Here is a 20,255-nt window from a genome sequence, read left to right as displayed (position 1 = left end):
GAATTTAGTTTGAAAATTATAATTTATCGAAAATGAGAAAGAATTTAAGACAGTGAAATGCCACCATAACAGACGTATACACCAAAAACTGGGCAGCGCTAGTCCAAGAGAATAATGACTTCGAGTCGAGAGAATAGTAGTACATTTACGGACACCGGGAACACAGCTCGAGATGGGCGGAAAAGTTATTCCATCGAGGTTCATCTGCAAGAAAAGTTCAACCGTAAAAAAAAAACTCAAAAGTGTCAACGACGGGAATCGAACCAGAGACCTTTGACAGACTAACCCAAAGACCTAACTGCCTCGGCCACCACAGCTTGGTGACCAAGGAGTGTTCAGATGTCAATTTATGACACTTGTTGGAGATTTATTGTTTCAATTAACGTATGAAGACATTTGTTATGGTGGTGTGAGTTGGTAGCATTTTTTTTTTCACTGAGCCCTCAATAAATTTTGAGGGAAAGATTCTTTTGACTCTAAATTTTGGGTGTACTACACCATACAAATAGTACAAAACCTGCTGATTTTAGTCCATATTTTAGTACAGGATTGATTCACTTCAAGTAGAGCTTATTGATTAAAGAATTCTCATGATTCTGTAGTCTGCAAGTCCATAATAGACTCCACACCTGATACGAATCCAACAGGTGCTCTCCCGACGTCCCACGCCCAGATTGCGCACATGCCCTCCGTCATTTGGCTGCACTGATCTAGTAGTGTCTGGTGACTTGTCCACCACTTACCGCATGTGTATGTGCAAGCGTCTCGTGGAATTAATCAATCATAATTACTGCCACACGCTCTTTATAAAATCCAGTCCGTCTAACCACGGGCGTGATCGAAAAGTGGTGCTAATCTCCCGTCAGATCTAATTCATGTCAACGCAGCACAGAGTCACAGACTCGAAGTACCCCTTGAAGACGGTATTAGCATGGCAACCACTCGGCCAAGAAGGTGATGCAATTTTTCTTCACGGGTCACCTAATTGGCCGCGCGCGGTGTCATTTTCGCAAGAAACCCTTCGCGGTCAATTCTGATCCTAATAAATTTCAAATTCCAACACGGGCGGCGGTGTCCAGCATCCACGGTCATCGCCGCCACCGTCTTCATGTCGTCGTGTTGCAATAAATTCAGTAATCAGCTAAATTCCCTCAAATATTTGTCAACACCATTTGATACGGGGAGAGGATTATTTATTCATCACGGCGTCGTCGTCGTCGCGATTGCGACTAACTGCCCAACTAGTTCCGCTCGTGGACTAGAAGTTAGTATGTTGAGCAACTCACCGGTTAATCGGTATACCACACGCATTTGAACTGGTGAGGCGCCCCCTGAACGGCGATTAGACCCGGCCAGCGGCAAAACGGTACAAAACTCGGACAGAATGCACCAGAAGTACACGGAGAGAAAATATAAATATTATACAGTTTGTTGAAAACAACAAACTATTTAAAATATTTTTAAGTGACATTGCTGAAACGTTTTGGTTTGGTTTCGGTGAACCTCGTTGGATAAATGTACGACTCGTGCTGAAAAATCCTTTTTGCAACTTGTTGTTTCGAGTGAACCTCAAAATTTATTGCTTGAGACCATAAATGAGTTCATTCGTTAATTGTTCAAGTGTCATACATCGACATTGGTCCTCTGCTGTTGCAAAGTCCTGGTTAGTATAAGGTCTACTGACTCAGTGACACTTTGGTGACGGATGAAAAATGAACCTCAGATTTGCATCTCGACTGTGTTTCTGTCCGTGAATGGTAACTAGTCTCGAGGATTTTGACAACAGTTGGAATGAAAATTAGGCCGTTTTGTCAAAGTAGTTTCACAACAGAAATTTTTATTTTCAGTGCCAAATTCGCACCCTAATAGTGTTCAATTCCACGGCGTCAACGACGATCTATTGTGGTCTAGTCTCTACTAGAGCCACAATCCGTCGTCGGGTTCGAGTCCCGGTTGATACCGGTATTTATCACCGTGCAATAATTAATATTCTTTACCCCGCAAGATCTGGTGTCGCCTCCCCCCTCCCTTTGGAAGCTCGTTTTATCTCCCAAATGGCCCAGTTTGGATCTCTCTTTCACTTTTGTGCAAACATTGAAGGGTGGGGTCCGCGTGTAGGTGAGCAAGAATTTGCTCACCAGCCGGTCAGGCCCTGATCAGGTCGAGTTGCTAATTTAATTTATTGATTAATAAAGATTGCGGCCCGGGCCCAGGATGGTGGAGCATTTTGCGTGCCAAAAGGTTATAATTGCATGCTGCGGTCAACGGACTTTAGAGGAGCGGGGAGTGGAAATTTAAGAGCACATCAACCTCAAACTGTACTTCTCAGGTCACAACTGGATGTTGATTGAAAGTGAAACTTGTCCCAGATTATTTGCTTGGCGTTGTCGCTTGATCAAACTAGAAATGCTGAGTTCAGAAATTATTTCAAATTGTTCATTGCACTTTGTATGTTTTTAACTTTGAATTCCTGAGCACTTGCAGCGATCACAGTTTGAATTTAAATCATCAACCGTGTTGCATAAATGACTATCTAGCGGTGCAGCACCAGTAATTGTCACTCCCCAAACTGATCAACACTACTTCAGCACGTCTTCCAGTTTGATACATACTCAAAACTCGCTCCATCACGTAAACGCGCGTGGTTGCAAGTTGTGCCTCGTAAAAATGCCGTATTTATTCTCACCTTGACTGGCAAAATTCAAATAAGGAATCCATCATTTGTTTTTCCAGGAAAGATTCACCCTCACTCGCTGGCGGTCATCCCCAGGTAAACCAGTTTGGCCGTGAACCTGCCGTCGAGCGGTTTCTCTAATCATCCACTACCAGCTAGCACAAGTCGGCACGTGACGGCGGTATTATTATAACACACTGAAAACAAAACTATCGGCCCGATCAAACCGCGCCCGCGCTCCTCTGGAACCTTTGGCGGCGCCTCGAGGCCTGTCCGCAGTGTTGAGACAATGAAACCATAAACTGCTGCACCGGGCAGAGACCAAAATCCCCTTGCTGGAATTGCATCTTAGACGGTTGCTCTTAAAAGTCGCTCGATTAGTTGGTCCACCTACAAAAAGCATCATAATTACGCGGCGGGACAGATTTATAGTTTTCCACTTAGCTTCCACCAATCGCAGTCCGGTTGACCGCAAGAATGCACCGCAGCAAAAAAAAAAAAAAAAGAATTCTATTTCAAACAGATTCCGACCGGTCATAAATAATCTCCGGGATAGACCTCTTGAACGGTTCTACCGAGGAGGACGATGCGGCGCGGGTCTTCAGAGTGATGTCATTTTTAATGCGATATCGTATCCTCCCCGTACCTGTTGTTTACTTTGAGTACACTCAGTGTGATAGAAATTTAATTGAAACTGACTAACAAAGGATGATACAAAAAAAAAAATTAAATGCTATTTGTATGTACTGAAAACAAAATGAATGATTTGAAGGTTGGGTGAAAAATATTCAATCAGAAGTTCTTCTTTGAAAAAACAACGAATTTTGTTAAAATAACTTGTTAAACCTTAACAGTTTTGTGTCAATAATACAGATATAAATTATAATAGATTTTAAATATTTGGAATGGTCTTTAAAAAAAACCTATTGGAAAATTGTTTTTGTAAATGATTTAAATGCTAGATTTGAATTCTGAACGAAAAAAATGCTATCAACAGCAAAATAAAAAGAAATAATTCCGACAAATCCCAGGCAGGGGTAAATAATAAAGGAAATGCTTTGGAATTATTAGCAATCTTTGAAATTTGTTAACCCTAAAAGGATAGTCTTTGAAAAACATAGATATCATACCAAGCTTTGATACTTTTCTAATAATGAAAAAAAAAAGTTTTGCAAGGGTGCATTTCTATAGCAAAAGTTCTTCTTAAATATTCTTCTTCTTAAATATTTACCAAAAATGCCTCTAACTTGAAAACGATATCCCTATTCAAAAACATTATTTTCGATTGTAATTTCACATCTTAAAGTTGTATGTATTTATTTTTTATGTTCGTCAGATTAAAAAAAAACATTAGATTTTTTCAATCAAGCTACATTAGCCAAAATTAAAATGTGGTTGCAGGTTTGTCTGTTTCTAAAGTTTCTGTGTCTGTTTGAAAATATTCTTTTGTTTTTTTATGTACTATATTTGCAGTATCCAACGCTCTACCGCAGAAGATTCCTTTTTTGGCTTTAGATAAAAATGAGTTTTTCGGGAGTTTAACTTTTAGTGATCAAAATCCAAATAAAAAAGCCACGAAATTTTATATCCCGAATTTCGAATTTTCGAAAAAATCGATTTTTTCCGATAATAAGCCATTTTCTATAAAATCTAACAATTTTATGTATTCAATGTTTTTCCATTTCATGTAATTGGTTCGCTTTTTCCATACAAAAGTGGAACGCTCATATTTGAAAATCTTTACCTGTAGGAGAAATTTTCCGACCAATTTGGTATCTTCAGCAAAGTTGTAAAAATTATGGGAACTTGTTTTTGACGATTTCTCAACAATATTTTTTTTAATTTCCCTAAAACCGGTCTATATAATTTATATATACAGCAATTTCCCACGAAAACAGCATGGAAAAAAACAAAAGTGCTCGGATCGGGCTCAAAATTTTTCTGGGGGTTCCCTGGCCGAAATAATTCGACCCGTATTTTTTGTTTGGCCATTAGGGTGACCTATGCCGTGTTAGGGTGGTCTGAAAATGGCCATTTTCGTCGATTTTCGCAAAACCACTTTTTCGAAAAATCATAACTTCTCGCTATTTCAACCGATTTCAACTGTCTTACACGCAAATGAAAGGTAATAAGTTGGCCTTTTAATGAAAAATAGTAAAAAGTTTTGAAAATCTAGCCTAACATATGAAAAGGGCGTATGAAACTTTAAAATGCCGTTTTGACGGTGTCTAGACCAAAGACCCTATGTCTGGAAATATTTTTATCGGATTCCCCGGACATTTTTACATAACATACTAAAAAATGGGAGGAGTTCATTTACAGGATTCTGAGATATGATTTTTTGAAAATAAAATCCGTGTTTTTCGACGCGCCACGCACAAAAACCGGAAAATGACGAAATCGGCAAAATATCAACTTTTTTCACTAAAACTGCGATAACTTTAAAATTTAAGCGATGACCTATACATGTTTGGGTACCAAAATTTTCGTAATTAAAAGACGCAACTCCACAACTTTCAATTTTGAATGAACCCACAACTTTCAATTTTGAATGATTTTTAAACATTAAAAAAAATATATATAATTTTGCTTTTTTTCATATCAAATTCGAACCAAAAGTTTCTTTCTACAAGTGCAAAATATGATCTAATTTAGACACAACACTTTAAGAGGCTGTTTCTCAGAAACCTGCATTATGATTTAGAAAAAAGGAATATAGTTGGACATTATGTCAGCTTTTTATTAATATATTTCGTAGGATTGCATTTCCTGTATAAAGTTTTTAAAATTTTCGAAAATATCAACCTATAACTTGGAAATGGTGAACATGTAAAATCATTGGTCAAATTATTTTTGAATTTTGCTTAACTATATTTGTTTTTTTTTCTAATATCTACTTTTTCTTAAAATAAAATTTCTGATGCTAGATTTTTGCCATCCTTAACTATTCTACTGCAGAATATTTTTTTGGTCTCCCGAAAAATATGAAAAAAAAACTTAAATAACAAAAACGAATTTTGGGATATAAAATCAAGAAATTTAGATTTTTTTTAATGAAGCTTTGTATGGAAAAACTAGTTATGTAAAACTGCTTCATTTGACAAAGGAAATGTATCGTTAAAGTTTGATTGAAATAAAAAAATAAAAATAAATGTTGATGGGTAAAGTAATATAATCAGTGTTGCCAGGTTTTCATAAATAAATCTGGGAATGCCAGATTGGTCAATTGTTCGACAGAATACAGCAAAAACAAGCTTTTCTTCAGATTTTGTTAGATTTTTGGTTTTCAGCCCATTCAAAATATTTTTTTCAACCAAAACGTACGAGCCAATCCTAAATTTCTTTAATTTGGGTCTTATTTTAAATGTTGACAAACTCCAGGTTTTTTAAAAAATGCTCTTTTTCAACTTTCTCCCATCGTGCACTGATGCATTTCTGCTTGCCATTTTTTTCCAGATTTCATATCGGAACTTTGTCAGATTTTTTTTTCAATTTTTACCTGGCAACCCTGGACCCTTGAAGGAATTTTAAAAATTGTTGAAATAATTCACGAAATGTCCCGACACATCTAATTTTGATATTTTTGTGGTATTTAGGTTTTTTTCATCAAATTCCTCCAAACCATAGAATTCTTCCATTTTTACATCCATGAAATATCATGCTTTCATAAAAGATTTTGGAATGATTTCATGATTTGTTTTTTCAATATTTTTTACCTGTCAACCAAGGGCACTTCTTGTTCGCTGTAATTTTCTCAAGTCATACCATTTTTTTACTGCTCGGATTATCATGCAACTGAGTGTAGGCATTCGCCTGATTCCTCCGAGCCAGATCTCCTCACAATCCTTGATGGCACGCAGCAAAAGAAAGTGACTTTATCTTATCGTGTGTGGCTATGCCTGCTGGCGGTGTCGTTTGTCCTGCATCAAGGGAGGTACAAGTTCAGGGGACAAGCTTGCGGTGCGTTCTAAGCTGCAGGTCATCAGATATCGGATAGTTGAAGACGAAGGAGGAGTGTCTGGCGCAAAAAGTGACGGTGAAAAATGTGATTGTAATCGAAGAATCATTTACGGTCCGCCGGAACACATTCTGTACGGACGGTTGATTGGACATTTATTTGGATTTGAAAGGCGGTGGTTGATCGTGGAGTTGTTTTTTTGCTGACAGTTTTAGTTTTTTTTTTGTGGGCTGTGGAGATTGATAATCTTAAGCCTTTTAATTACACTTTTATTGACGGTTTTAAAAGAACAACTACAATAGATCATAGATATAATGCTAGAGTGAGTCACGCGACAAACGTTGGAATCAATATTCAACATCAGTATGGGAATTCCCAACCAACTTCAAACTATCTTTTTCATGATGAGTAAGCATCGATGGAGTAAGCGGGTTTCTCGATCACTTTTTTGCTTTTTTTTCCTTTAATTTTTTAAGGCCATCTGACAGCGTTACCAAAAATAACTGTCAAAGTCCTTCAACTCACATCTTCGCTTCGAATGATGTAATTCCCTTGTGCAGCCATCATCTCCCCCAGGTGTTAAGTGCCCCAACCCTGCTCCTACTCCCTCTTACAAACTGCCCTCCCCAAACGAGCAAAACAAAACAAAAAGACCCGGCTCGGGATCGTAACCGCGAGGTCTGTGTCAGCGACGTTTATTACGCTCAAAGCCTATTAGGCGAGTGTTTGATGGCTTTGCAGTCAATTAACCGTCTGGGTTTGAACTCTGATCTGCGGCGGCCTGCACAGGACTTGTTTCAGCGCGCGATCGTGTGAATGACCACGGAGTTGGCGCGCGGAAAGACCTCGCGATCCTTGGCCGCAGCTGAAGAGCGCGCAAAACGGAGAGAATTTGCTCCGGATCGCGGCGAGTACAATTTGTACCGGCAACATTCCACAGGAGGATTTTGAAAATGGTCTCGGAAGAGGATTGGACAGTGATGGGAAACGCATTTATGGAGTTGTAGGTTATTACTATTCTTGTGAAGTCAGGCGACTCAGACTTCAGCTCCGGATGATTTAGCGACTCTGACTTTGGCGACTTCAAATCACTGCCCAACTCAACCAACATCTTTCCAACGAAGTTGTTGATAGTTAATCGACTCCAACTTCAGTTTTTGAAGGTCGACTATTTTAACAATGATCCTGAGAGTATTATTTCATGTATACATGACGAAATCCAGTCTACAACCCGTGAATGCAAACGGTCCTGAGAGTGAAATTATCTTTACTGTCTCAGTTGGGTGCAGCCTTTGAAGTTGAGTAGTATTTCAATAACTACAAACTTAGATATTTCCCATCACTGCTCCGTCTACAGACACAACGCAACTCAACGCTGCTCCGTTTACCTGTGGCCCGCCATCAACCTTCCAAAACAAGAACGAGAAGCACAATAATTGATAAAAATGAGGCTAGAAAGGGAAACAGGAATTTGATCAATGAATCATGCTGCTGCATTCTTGTGCATTCCAAGAACGCAAGTGTGAGCTGTCCTTAACCGGAGAGACTCCGTCAACCGCCGCGGTGCGGTTCATGTTCTAAGAAAGGTCACGTAACGTTGAACTACAAAAGGGCTTTCACGGCGGCGGGCGACATTCTTCAAGAACTTGACATATTGTCAGTTTACACAAAAAAAAGCGTCTCACCTTCAACGCTTGACCGCCGTCAACGGCTTAATTCTGGTTCGCGTTGCGTGATTCAGCCAAGTTTCGCTTTCGCGCGTCACCCCGGTTAAAGGGGAGCCATTGAAAGGGACAGTGACCACAGAGATATGCAAACATTGACGAATCATTTCACTTTCTTGCAGAGTCAGCAGTTTAAGGTTATGTTTTTTGCGGGAAGTTTGTTTTGTTTCTTTGTTGACACTGACAAACACGGAGTGCGTGGTTAGACGTAGACCTTTGGAGGGCAAGTCTGAGTCGACGAATCTTGGGAAGCCTAGTTAGACAGAAAATTGTTCAAACTTTCAATTTGTATCACAAGTTATCTCATCTTCCCAACCATAAAGTGGCATTTTATCGTAATCGCAAGTCATCGCCCCGTCCAGTTCATTGATCCCTTGGCCGATACCGCACCGATCATCGGTTCGGAGGACTCGGGCAAAAAGGGACGAAATTCCTTAAACAGGTACATCCCAGAGCAATCCATTCATCATTTCTGTTTTCCAAAGTCGTCGTCATTCTTCGTTCGATATTGCCAAGAATACGCCCCCTTCGCGACCACCGTCCTTCCACTTCCGTCCTCGTCTAGACCGACGTCCACGGATCCGATGCCAAGGTGGTGCAATAAAATGCCCTAACCACACACCATAAAATGGTTTGTATTCTTTTATCTCTGGTTCTTTTCCAGATCACCGCAGGGTTCCTCGTCTCCCCCAAGTCGAATTCGCAGGTTGGCCTACCTGACGCGTTCCCGGAGCACAAAAAAAAAAAAACCCAACATTCTTTAGAACCGAGAGTTGCGCGCGAATCGTTGGCGTCCTTCTTGGTTTACTGAATGGGGGGAAGACCACCAGAGTGTGAGACTGTCGAGCGGCTTCTTCTGAACCACCATTCCGGACTAGAAGAAGGGAACGAGATTTAGGGAAGAATCGACGCCGGGCGTTCTTGTTTGTGCTTACAATTGTTCTGAGCAGCGCCGCCCAGGTGTGGTGAAACGGAACATAAACATTCGGCTAATTTATGGCAACACTTGCCAGGAATGTGCGAAAAACTAAACCGGCAGAGCAACCTTGGCGATCGGGGAGTTACGAGGGGAGACTGGGAGTACTTAATACTGGGTGGATCTAAAATGTTTCCAAAAGATTTATCGAAACATGAAAGTTAAATAATACGGTTTCGATAAAAATGTCGGGATGAGTCATTTTCAAGAATTTAGGAATTATTTTTAGATGTTGTTAATTAAAAACAAAATGTGCAACCAAATTTTAAATTAAATGGTTACATTTTTTATAAGGAGTTTTAAATAAATCATTCATCATTTTCCAGAAAGATTTATGAAACATTAAAATTTTAAGAAGTTGAATGAATGAAAAATAATGTGTTTAAAAAATTAGCTTTTATTTATTTGGAAACCCCGACCAAATTTGAGCTTCACAAGTCAAGATAAAATGTTGCAAAAGTTAAAAGCTAAGAAAATGAATTATCTTTTTATGGAAATCGCGAGTACGTTCAAAATTAAGAAATTAGTTAATATGAATACACCAAAGAAGTTCGAATAAAAATCATTAAAATTCAAAATGTTTTCGAATTTTCAAATTATAAATCATATAAATTTTATTTTTATTCTTTATTGTGATCTATGATTCAAAAATATTTAAAATATTCTTGCTAGTCAATAAATAAAAAATTCTATTTAAAAAAATAAGATTGTTGATACATGTTAGAACAAAAAACATTTATTCATTTTCTTATTGTTGAAATACCCAAGGCTCAAAAAACTTTTTTTTATATATATTTTATATATAATTAACCCTCAACTGCCCAATTTTTTTCTATAATTTTATTTTTCCCGTGTTCAGTAGGTAATTTTGAGCAACTTTTGTTCATTTTTAGTATTTTAATTTGCATTTATCATTTATCTTGTTCAGTTTATTTTTGTTTTTGGTACCACCTCCTATTATTACAATTTGCCTTTCTAATTTTTTCATGTTCTTACAGTCACTTTTTCAATTTTTTGCTTGTTTTTTTTTACATTTTCTGTTATAAAATGGCACCATTATCATTCAAATTGTTTAAACATTCGTAGGGGCATAGTCTGGAACACTAGAAAAATTGCTGCAAAATTCATTTTACTTAACATAAAGGAAATGTTTGTTAAAAAGCCAGCCAAAATTGATCCATAAAAAGTTCAATTAAAAAAAAAACATGGACAAAGTCACGTAAAACAAGTAAAATTTTCAACCCATAAATTTTCTAAAATTTTAAGAGATCTTTTTTTCAATTATTTTTAAAGATCAAACATTGGTTGAAAAATCGAAGCCTGTCAAGCCCAGTTTTAGAGGGGGCATTCTCCTGGGTTTAATAGTAGTTTATGCAACAACTTGCAAAAAGAGAATTTTTTCAGCCCGAGTCGTACATTTATCCAACGAGTTGGATAAATACGAAGAGTGCTGAAAAAATCAAGTTTTGCAACGAGTTCCATACAACATTTTATGCAATTCCAAAAAACACACACTGAGTGAAATTTTAAGTCAAATTTTCATGTATTTTGTCAATAAATCATTTAAATCAAAAAAAATGTTGAAAAGTGTTACTTTTCGAAACAAGTGCTGAAAAGTTGAACTTTTCAGCACCCATTTGTTCTACTTTTCTGCATTTATTTTGAAAAGTGTTGCTATTCGATTCTGTTATTTTTGATACAGAAAAGAAGGCTATTTCGTCGTTCAAAAATGACAGGAAATGTGAGTAGTTTCACGACGGAACTGCAAAAAAATATGTTTAAGCTTGCTTGGGCTGAATAAAAAATCTTTAAAATTTTTGGAAATGTCCGATGCTAAATTTCGCAAAATGTTTTGTTTTTTTCGCTAAAATTTTTGTTTTCGTTTAATTTTACATTTGGCTTGATTTTTGAATAAAAAGCAAAATCCCCCCTTCGACCCCTGTCAGAACCGAGGGAAAAAACTTTGAAAAATATTTGCATCGGCCTTAGTGAAAAAACCAGAAAAAAAATTAATCAAATAAACAACATTTTTTCTGAAACTCAAAACGATCAACTTTTAACAAAAACTTAATTTCTGTAAATATTATGAAAATTTTTAATTGAAAAAATAAATAAAATAATTTTGAAAGATTTTAAAGTTGCGTTTAAGTGTGCTTTAAATAATAACCTCTGCACTGGAAATTTTATAAGCAGGGATGAGAAATGTGAGCTGAAACGATTTACAAGCGATTCTGTAATTTAGTTTTTTTGTGACAATTTTCAAATTGGAAAACATTTAATTACATTTAACAATCAAATGAAAATGATGTTCAAAAATATGTGCCATAGGTAAGTTTTTTTTTTAGATTTCTTTATATATTTATATATTTATGTATTAAGTTGAACCATTTTCAAGATAAAGGTATTTTTTCATGTTAAATCAAAAGTTTAAGCAAATATTTACAACAATGTTATTGTTGGGCTTTATTGATCGGAGTTGAGTTGGACTTAGTGTCCTCTGTTTTCATCTCAAGATATTTCGGAAACTTTTGGTTCGATTTTCAATGTAAGATAAAATAAAACAGTTTTAAATTGCAAAAAGTTTATTTTTCAAAACTGAAAATAAACCACAAGTTTCCACGCTACCGTCAGTAAAAAATGAGGGCCATTTAGTGACACTTTGAAAAACTCGTTTGGTACAAAAAATATGTTTATAAGTGGCTGATATTAAGCAACCAGAAATATTTCAAAAGCAAAAAAAAAATATCACACCCTCAAAATGCCTAATAGTTAATTAGTGATCTTTCTTTTTCCAAAAATACCAGGACACAAACATTGAAAAATATGTTTTTTTTATCAATTTGTGAAGTAAGTTAAAATGAGAATCGTCCCGTTCATAAGATTCAAGACATTTTTCATTGGTTATTGCAAACTCTTGCTAAAAACTTACCCGTTGCAGCACCAGCGGCGCGGAGAAGTCCTTGCCACCCTGGAGACGGAATCCCCACGGCTGGCCTTCGCCTCGTCGCAGTTGAACTGTGATCAAATTTGCCATATCTGAAAAAAAAACGACCGGAGAAGAGAAAACGAGCAAATTAATGAAAAATGAAACCAAGATACTATTGAGATGTGTGGCTATTTTTTTAATAGGGTTATTGGTCTGCAGAAATTTAAAATCGTCAGTTAGCATCACAGTGACTTCTAAAGAATTGGTTAGAATTTCTGCACCAGTCATCCATCAAATACCGAGAATCTTCACCAGATGTGGTGAGCCAACTCTATTGCGCGAGAGTACAAGTACAACCCGCGCAATGACCAAGAACCATTGCTGCGCTTCCTGAAACTCTTCTCAACGGCGGTGGCGGGGCTTGCGGAGTGAGACTTAACCTTGAACGTGCGCGCTCGTCGTCGCTTGCCCGCGAGATCGACTGTGGTGTTGAAAAGAAAACTTTCCGCAATTATTGAGCTGTGTGTTGCTTTCTCGGTCTGCACCCGGTTCTCGTAAAAATCGGATTTAGTTGATTTTTTTTTTATTTTTTTATAGCAAACATGCAATGAAATGAAAAAAAAATGGGAAAAATTTGAAAGCAATTTGTGTTCCCTAAAATTCGTAAAAATAATCAATTTTTCAGAGAATTCCTCTGTACCGATCTCCACCCGCCACAGCACCGGCAGCCTCACTGTCTGGCCGGGGAGGTTCACATCTACCCGCGAATATGCAAATTCATCTTTTCGCAGTCCGGCTGGGAGGCCCTTGAACGCTAACCGTTTGTCTCGTTACAAGTTCCTCAAACGAATGCAGTTCCTCTAGTAGACGATATCTCTGTGGACGTTGCTGTTGTTGTTTGCGGTCGTCACCGAAGAGACCGGCCCAGTAATGAGAGGTGTTTTATTATTATTTACAACCAGACATCGGCCGCCGATTATTCATCGTTATATTTATTTACTTTTCAATTTTACTCAATCATGTTTACCGCCACTTTATAATAAATCTGATTAGGGGTTAACCATCCGGAGGGCGGTCACGTGGTTCGGTGGGGGCGCTTTGAAGTGACCGCGAGCGATTGAGCGATGATCATTCAGGCTGCGGACAGAGGGGCTTTCTTTGAAGGCTCTTGTGGGGTGGTTGAATCTCCGCGCGAGGAAGAACGTAACCGATCGCGCTGGTTGGCAGTTTTATCAATTTCCTCAACTTTGCTATTAATAAATATAAATGTCACACAGTGGGCAGCCCATTGATGAATGCGGTTTGGTATTTTTCAGGACGGAGTCATTGATTTTGTGAATAAATGGCTGTGTATATTATGGATTCGATAGCATCATTCACATAGTTACTAAATTTTTAATTAATTTAAAATTAGAACAACAATGAGTTAAAATGAGAGACTTAAATTAAGAATCATAAATAATGTCTTTAATAATGTTCAAGAAAGATGGAAGCAATACTTTAAGACGTCTGGAATGTTCTAGGTAGTCGAAATCTCCCGGAAATGGTGAATTGAAGGCTGTCTGCAGTTTTGACCCCGGGTCATACCCACTTCAGCTTTAGCTATGGTAGACTACTTTGAAATCCGCTGGGATGTTCTGCGTCATCCAAGGACTCCTTGGAGTTAAGAACTGCAAATCTACCTCCGTAATAAGCACAATATCGGTGCTTGATTGCACCTGAACTAGATTCTCACCACCATGGTAGCCGTCTATTGCCCATCTCCACCGCGCACCAGGGACAAGGAAAGGGATTCGGAAGACGGAAAGTGTTGATGCTCCACTTTTTTCAGAGTATTAAGGGAAAATCTCCACGGTATCCTCAAGTATGTTTCGCTTGGAGTTGGACGGTTTTTGGGAAGATGAATCGTCTGAGGAGCCACCCTAGGCGAGTGGTAACGACCGTTTTTGCATTGTTGTTTGAATTCTTCGTGTGTTCTCATTTCTAATGGGAAAGATTTCAATTCTTCTCATCTCTTACTGGATGAATTCTATCAGTCACCCAGGCTACTTTTAGTGAGGTATTTTTTGATTCAATAAAATTGAATCAAATTGCGCTTGCAATCTTGCATGCATTCTTGATTGAGTTCTGATATTTAACTTGCATTCAATTTGATTCTTAGTCCGATTCTTGGATTCAACTATATCAGTCTCAGTCTTCTTCAAGTAGCCAATGCTCCACGGTTAAGTGGAAAGCATTTTTGCTTGCCAATCCTAAGAACAGGGGATCGAAATAAATATTCGAATTGAAATGTATTACTATTTGATACAAGGGTTGAAAAGTTCAACTATTCATCACTCAAATGGATGCTGTAAAGCTAGGCTATTAAGTATTTGTATTGAAAAGTAAAACTGTTCAATGTCATTTTGATTTAAACCGTGAATTAACTACATATTTTGACTCCTATTTCTATCCTTTTTCTATGAAATGAATAAAAATCTTCTTTTTGCCACTTATAGTATTTCAATAATAATTTCAAATACCTAAAACTTGAATATTAGCATTCATTGAACCATTTAATAATAATGTTTATATCAATTTTTGATTGTTTTTTCATCCTAGAAGGAGCATAAGCAGCTACTTAAAAAATGAGAAGTTTAATCAAAAGTTTTTGCATTCTTTCAAACATGAGCAGTTCATGAAAAATATTCATGAAAATATTTTTCATCAGAGAAACCATGTTTTTCTGCATTCTTTTGAACATGACAGTTTCTATTTTTTTAAGAGTGGCAAAGAAAACAAGAAAACTAGAAAACTAATTTAAAGCTTTACCTAAAAATGTTAAGCAAAAAGTATCACAAAATCTATTTATATAAAAAAAATTCTGTTCGAACGCGAATCAGTTCAATATGGAGCGTCGGATCGAGGTGCTCTTTAATGCGTTGAGTTCGTATAAGATCAAGGAAGGTTCTTGCGCCAAAAAGTGACAACTTTGGCCACTTTGGAACCGATTCCGGACAATCCGCAGATTGTATGGGAAAAGTTGCGCAAAATCGAAATTTGATCACAGGAGGCTGAATAAGCAAACAAACTCAAAACGTCAAGAAACGAAGAAAAAACAAGACGAAATTTGTCGGGTTTAGCTTGTACTTAGTAAATCATTACTATTATGCTACAAAAAACTAACCTAATCCACCTATGTGGTTGATGCCTTCCTCACTTTTTACCAAAAATTAGAAATATAAGTGGTTTGTGTAGAGAATAAGACCGGGATAATAATTCATGCATAAAAAGAACTTAAATGAATAAATTATTTTATGGAAAGTAAGACGAAGAAATGAATTAAGACCGTTTCAAATGTTAAAGTCGAAAATCGATTGTGCTTGGTTTGCTGAAAAGCAACGACGACGCACATAAAGCGAGAGCACCATCGTGTGCAAAGAAATTGGTCAGCAACGTGTACACACGCTGTATGAGTGTGAGTGCTTCGTCTAGGTTGGGTCTGCTGCGCAACGTAAAGCTTTGCTAAATAAAAGAGAGAGAAATTAGAGAGAGATAACGAACGAATGCGGCGATGGCTGAAAAGCTTTCGAACGTCGTGTCAGAATCGCGCGGCGCGGGAGAAATGAAATGAAAGAGTCGTAAGTGTGAGTGCGCTCTTTGCATGATCGTGGAGAGTGGCTTTTGTCGGGAAGGTCTTCAGTCTTGTTTGCAAAGTTGTAGCGAACGGTCGTTTGACGACATTTTTTAAGTTTTGGCCGTGAGTTTACCACATGGCGCAGTCGATAGGTACGTATGGTGAGGATTTCAATGGAAAAAGAAAGACAGAGAGAGGAATGGAGTGGACGAACGCCTCCACAGCGCAAAAAAAAAAAAAATCAGTTGACGAACGCCTCAACTGCACCAAACAAACAAAAAAAAACAAAAATGAGTTGACGAACGCCTCAACTGCAAAAAAAAAAAAAAAAGAAAAAAAATGAAAACAGTTGACGAACGCCTCAACTGATCACATATAATGTTGACGAACGCCTCAACTGATTTCTGAGCGTGAATCGGATAAAAAAAAACGGGTTGATAAGAAAACATGAGAAAGGGTTAATTAAGAACCTAAACACGAAAATGGAGTGGAATTTTTTTTTTTTTTTTAAATAACACGAACGGAAAAGTTCGAAGAGAGAATGCAATGGACATTGATTTTGAGATTTGAAATAAAAAAAGTGATTTCCATCATAAAAGAGCAACAACATAAATTGCAATGAGTTTGGAGAAGAGTTGATTTGTTTTTCACAAAAAAAGATGATTGCAATAATTCAGTATTAATTTGGAAATTTCAGTCAGTTCAAGGAGATAATGTAAGAAACTGTGGTTGAAGAACACAAGTTTTCTTGAGATTATTAAGCTAAAGTATTTTTTTTATTAAAAAAAAAACAAATGGTTTGAAATGAGCACAAGAAAAGTGGGAGAGCTGAAAAAAAATCGCTCGATAAAGCAAAAAAAAAAAATGATTCGATGGTTTCTGAAGAATAAAATAACAGTAGTTTTCTTTTTAATGAAAAGAAAAAAAAAAACAAAATAAGATGATTGCAATAATTCGGAATTGATTTGGAAATTTCAGTCAGTTTGAGGTGATAATGTAAGAAACTGTGGTTGTAGAACACAAGTTTTCTGGAGATTATTAAATAAAAATGTTTTTTTATTAAAAAAAAAAAAAACAAATGGTTTGGAATAAGCACAAGAAATTGGGAAAACTGAAAAAATCGCTCGATACAGCAAAAAAATAAAAAATAAAAAAATGATTCAATGGTTTCTGAAGTAGTTTTCTTTTAATGAAAAGAAAAAAAATGATTGAAGAAACTGTGGTTGTAAAACACAAGTTTTCTGAAGATTATAAAATAAAAGTGTTTTTTTATTTAAAAAACAAATAGTTTGGAATGAGCAAAAAAATGAAATAAATAAAAGTGATACGATGGTTTATGAAGAATTAAATAACAGTAATTTTTTTAAAGAAAAGAGAAAAATAAGTTTTTCTCAATAACAGGAAAAAGGTGGTGATTAAAATAGAAACGGACACAAGAAAAGTGGGAGAGCTGAAAAAATCGCTCGATACAGCAAAAAAATGATTCGATGGTTTCTGAAGGATTAAATAACTGTAGTTTTCTTTTAATGAAAAGAAAAAAACAAAAAGATGATTGCAATAACTCGGAATTGATTTGGAAATTTCAGTCAGTTCAAGGAGATAATGTTAGAAACTGTGGTTGTAGAACACAAGTTTTCTGGAGATTATTAATTAAAAGTGTTTTTAAAAAAAAAAAAACAAATAGTTTGGAATGAGCACAAGAAAATTGGGAGAACTGGAAAAAATCGCTCGATACAGCAAAAAAATAAAATAAAAATGATTCGATGGTTTCTGAAGTAGTTTTCTTTTAATGAAAAGAAAAAAATGATTGAAGAAACAGTGGTTGTAAAACATAAGTTTTCTGGAGATTATTAAATAAAAGTGTTTTTTTATTTAAAAAAACAAATAGTTGAAATGAGCAAAAAAATGAAATAAATAAAATGATACGATGGTTTATGAAGAATTCAATAACAGTAATTTTCTTTTAATGAAAAGAGAGAAAAAGATAAGTTTCTTTTTCTCAATAACAGGAAAAAGGTGGTGATAAAAATAGATACGGGTTAGTGAGAAAACATAAGAAACGCTTGATTGAAAACCCAAACAAGGAATTGAAATAAAAATGATTATTTCTAAATTTTTATTTTTTTCCCAAAAGAAAACAAATAATTAAGAATAAGCCAAATTAAAAAAATATTTACACGCTCAACGATTGAAGGAATTGAATAACAGTAATTTTATTATGATGAAAAAAAGGAACAAAATTATAAAAAAAAGAAGTATTTTTCTCAAGAAAAAAAAAGTTTCATGACTAAAAAAAAACCGGGTAGTGAGATACTATAAGAAACGTTAAAAACCAAACAAAGAAATTAAAATATATATATATATATTTTTTCTTAACAAAAAAAATGGGACTCGGTGAAAATTGAAAAACGGCAAAATTTTAAGAGAAAATATAATAGACGTTAGTTTTGAGATTTAAGCGCCTTTATCTAAACATTGGATTGAGCTTCTAGAGAAAACTTAAATAAATAGGTTTTTTTTATCGCGAAAGAACAACAAAACAATTGGAATGATAATCGAGATGATAATGGAGAATTCTGAATGGAATAGTTGTTGGAGAAAAAGTGGAAGTGATTTGTTTTTCACAAAAAAGACGATTTATATTATTCGGAGTAATTTTAGAAATTTCAGGCAGTTTAAGGATATAATATAAGAAATGGTAGTTTGGAAACATATTAAAATGATAAAAAAACAGAGAAGTGATTTTTCTTGGATTTTTTTCCCTTAGCGAAAATCAAACAAAATAATTTAAAATGATTTTTTAAATCATTTTATGAAGAAAATGTAAGAAACGGTGGTTGAAAAACACGTTTTCACGAGATAATTGAATAAAAGTGCTAAAAAATAAAAGCAGAACAATTTGAAATGATACTCGAAGTTTCTTAGTTGTGTTCCTGTAGGGCAGCGATTTTCAACGGGGGTAGTGGGCCTACTTGATTCACATGGCAGGGGGTAACGGCCTAGAAGAAGGTTGAGAATTGCTGCTGTAGGGAATAAAATAGAAGATTTTTTCTCAAGCAAAGAACAAAACAGAATTGGGGATGGCAAAAAAAAAATCGCTCGATGTAAAATATGAAAAACGATAGATTAAATATTTAAATAAGGAAATAAAATAGAAACGATAAAAAAAAAATCTGTTATGTTTTGGAACATTTTATCACGTATTGAAAACAAACCGTGAAGTTAAAACGAAATAAGATACGATGGTTTTTTTAATATACACGCTTAATGATTGAAAAATTAAAAAAAAATATATATCATCAAAGCAAGGCCAATTTAATTTTGAATTATTCTGAAAGAAGAAATAATGAAAAACTATTGTTGAAATTTCTGTCAGTTAAGGATGAAAATGGAAAAAGAGACTTTGGTTCTGAGATTCATACGCTTTAAGGATAAATTAGAAAAAAAGACAGAAAAGTATGAAGAGAAAAGGTAACAGTCGTTGGTTTAGAAATATAAACGCCTTATGTCGAAACATTGGACTGAGCTTCTGGAGTACATTTAATAAAAGTGGTTTGTTTTATTATAAAAGAGTAACAAACTAATTTGGAATGATTTTGGAGGATTCTGAACCGATTTCTTTTTGAGGAAATAAAGTAAATTTGATTTGATTTGAATTTTTCACAGCAAAAAAAACCATGATTTTGGAAATTTCAATCAGTCAAAGGAGATAATGAAATAAACGGTAGCATGGAAACCTACCTTTCTTATATTTATTTATTGAACTGAATTTATGTTCGATAACAGGAATGAGTTTCTAAAGATAATTTAGTGAATGATTTTGAAAACACGAAAAGAGGTATAAATAATTTTGAATTATTTAAAAAGATTATTAATTGAGTTTCTGAATGAAAAAACAAAATAAGCGTTTTTTTCACAAGAAAAGAAAAAACAAAAGAATTTAAAATGATTATGGAAACAAAATATTGGACAATGTTATAAACAATAGAGGTTACTAACCCTAACAAGAAAATAAACTGCAAATGACTTTCTCAAAAAAAAAAAACACAAAAAAAAAACAAATCGATCTGTGATGATTTTGAACATTTTGTCACTTTAAAAAAACAAAAGGTAAGAAACGATAAGGTTCAAGGTGAAAATTTAAATGACGCTGGTTTGAAATCTACACGCATTATGTATGATTATTGGACAGAGTTTCTAAGGAAATTTAATAACATTGTTTTCTTATCATGAAAAAGGGTAACAACTAAATTTGGAATGATCTTAAATGAAGAAATAATTTGGAATTGTTTTGAAATTGTCTATAAGTTGAAAAAATACGTAAAAACGGTAGCTTGAAAATCAAAACATCATAAGCATTGAGCAGATCAGCAGAAACGGG

At 35.4% G+C, this 20,255-nt stretch overlaps 1 protein-coding gene across 1 annotated transcript in view; it reads right to left on the bottom strand.

Moving 5' to 3' along the window:
• The window catches only part of LOC6044694 (PDZ and LIM domain protein Zasp), a 142,826-nt gene that overhangs the window by 55,046 nt on the left and 67,525 nt on the right, over positions 1-20,255 (bottom strand). Inside the window, 1 exon segment of the mRNA XM_038264322.1 lies at positions 12,262-12,368. Within this exon segment, the coding sequence (XP_038120250.1) occupies positions 12,262-12,366 (105 nt within the window). The 5' untranslated portion in view covers positions 12,367-12,368.

Source organism: Culex quinquefasciatus, chromosome 3 (genome assembly GCF_015732765.1).
Source record: "Culex quinquefasciatus strain JHB chromosome 3, VPISU_Cqui_1.0_pri_paternal, whole genome shotgun sequence".
NCBI lineage: Eukaryota > Metazoa > Arthropoda > Insecta > Diptera > Culicidae > Culex > Culex quinquefasciatus.
This window is presented reverse-complemented; position numbering and strand designations above follow the sequence as displayed.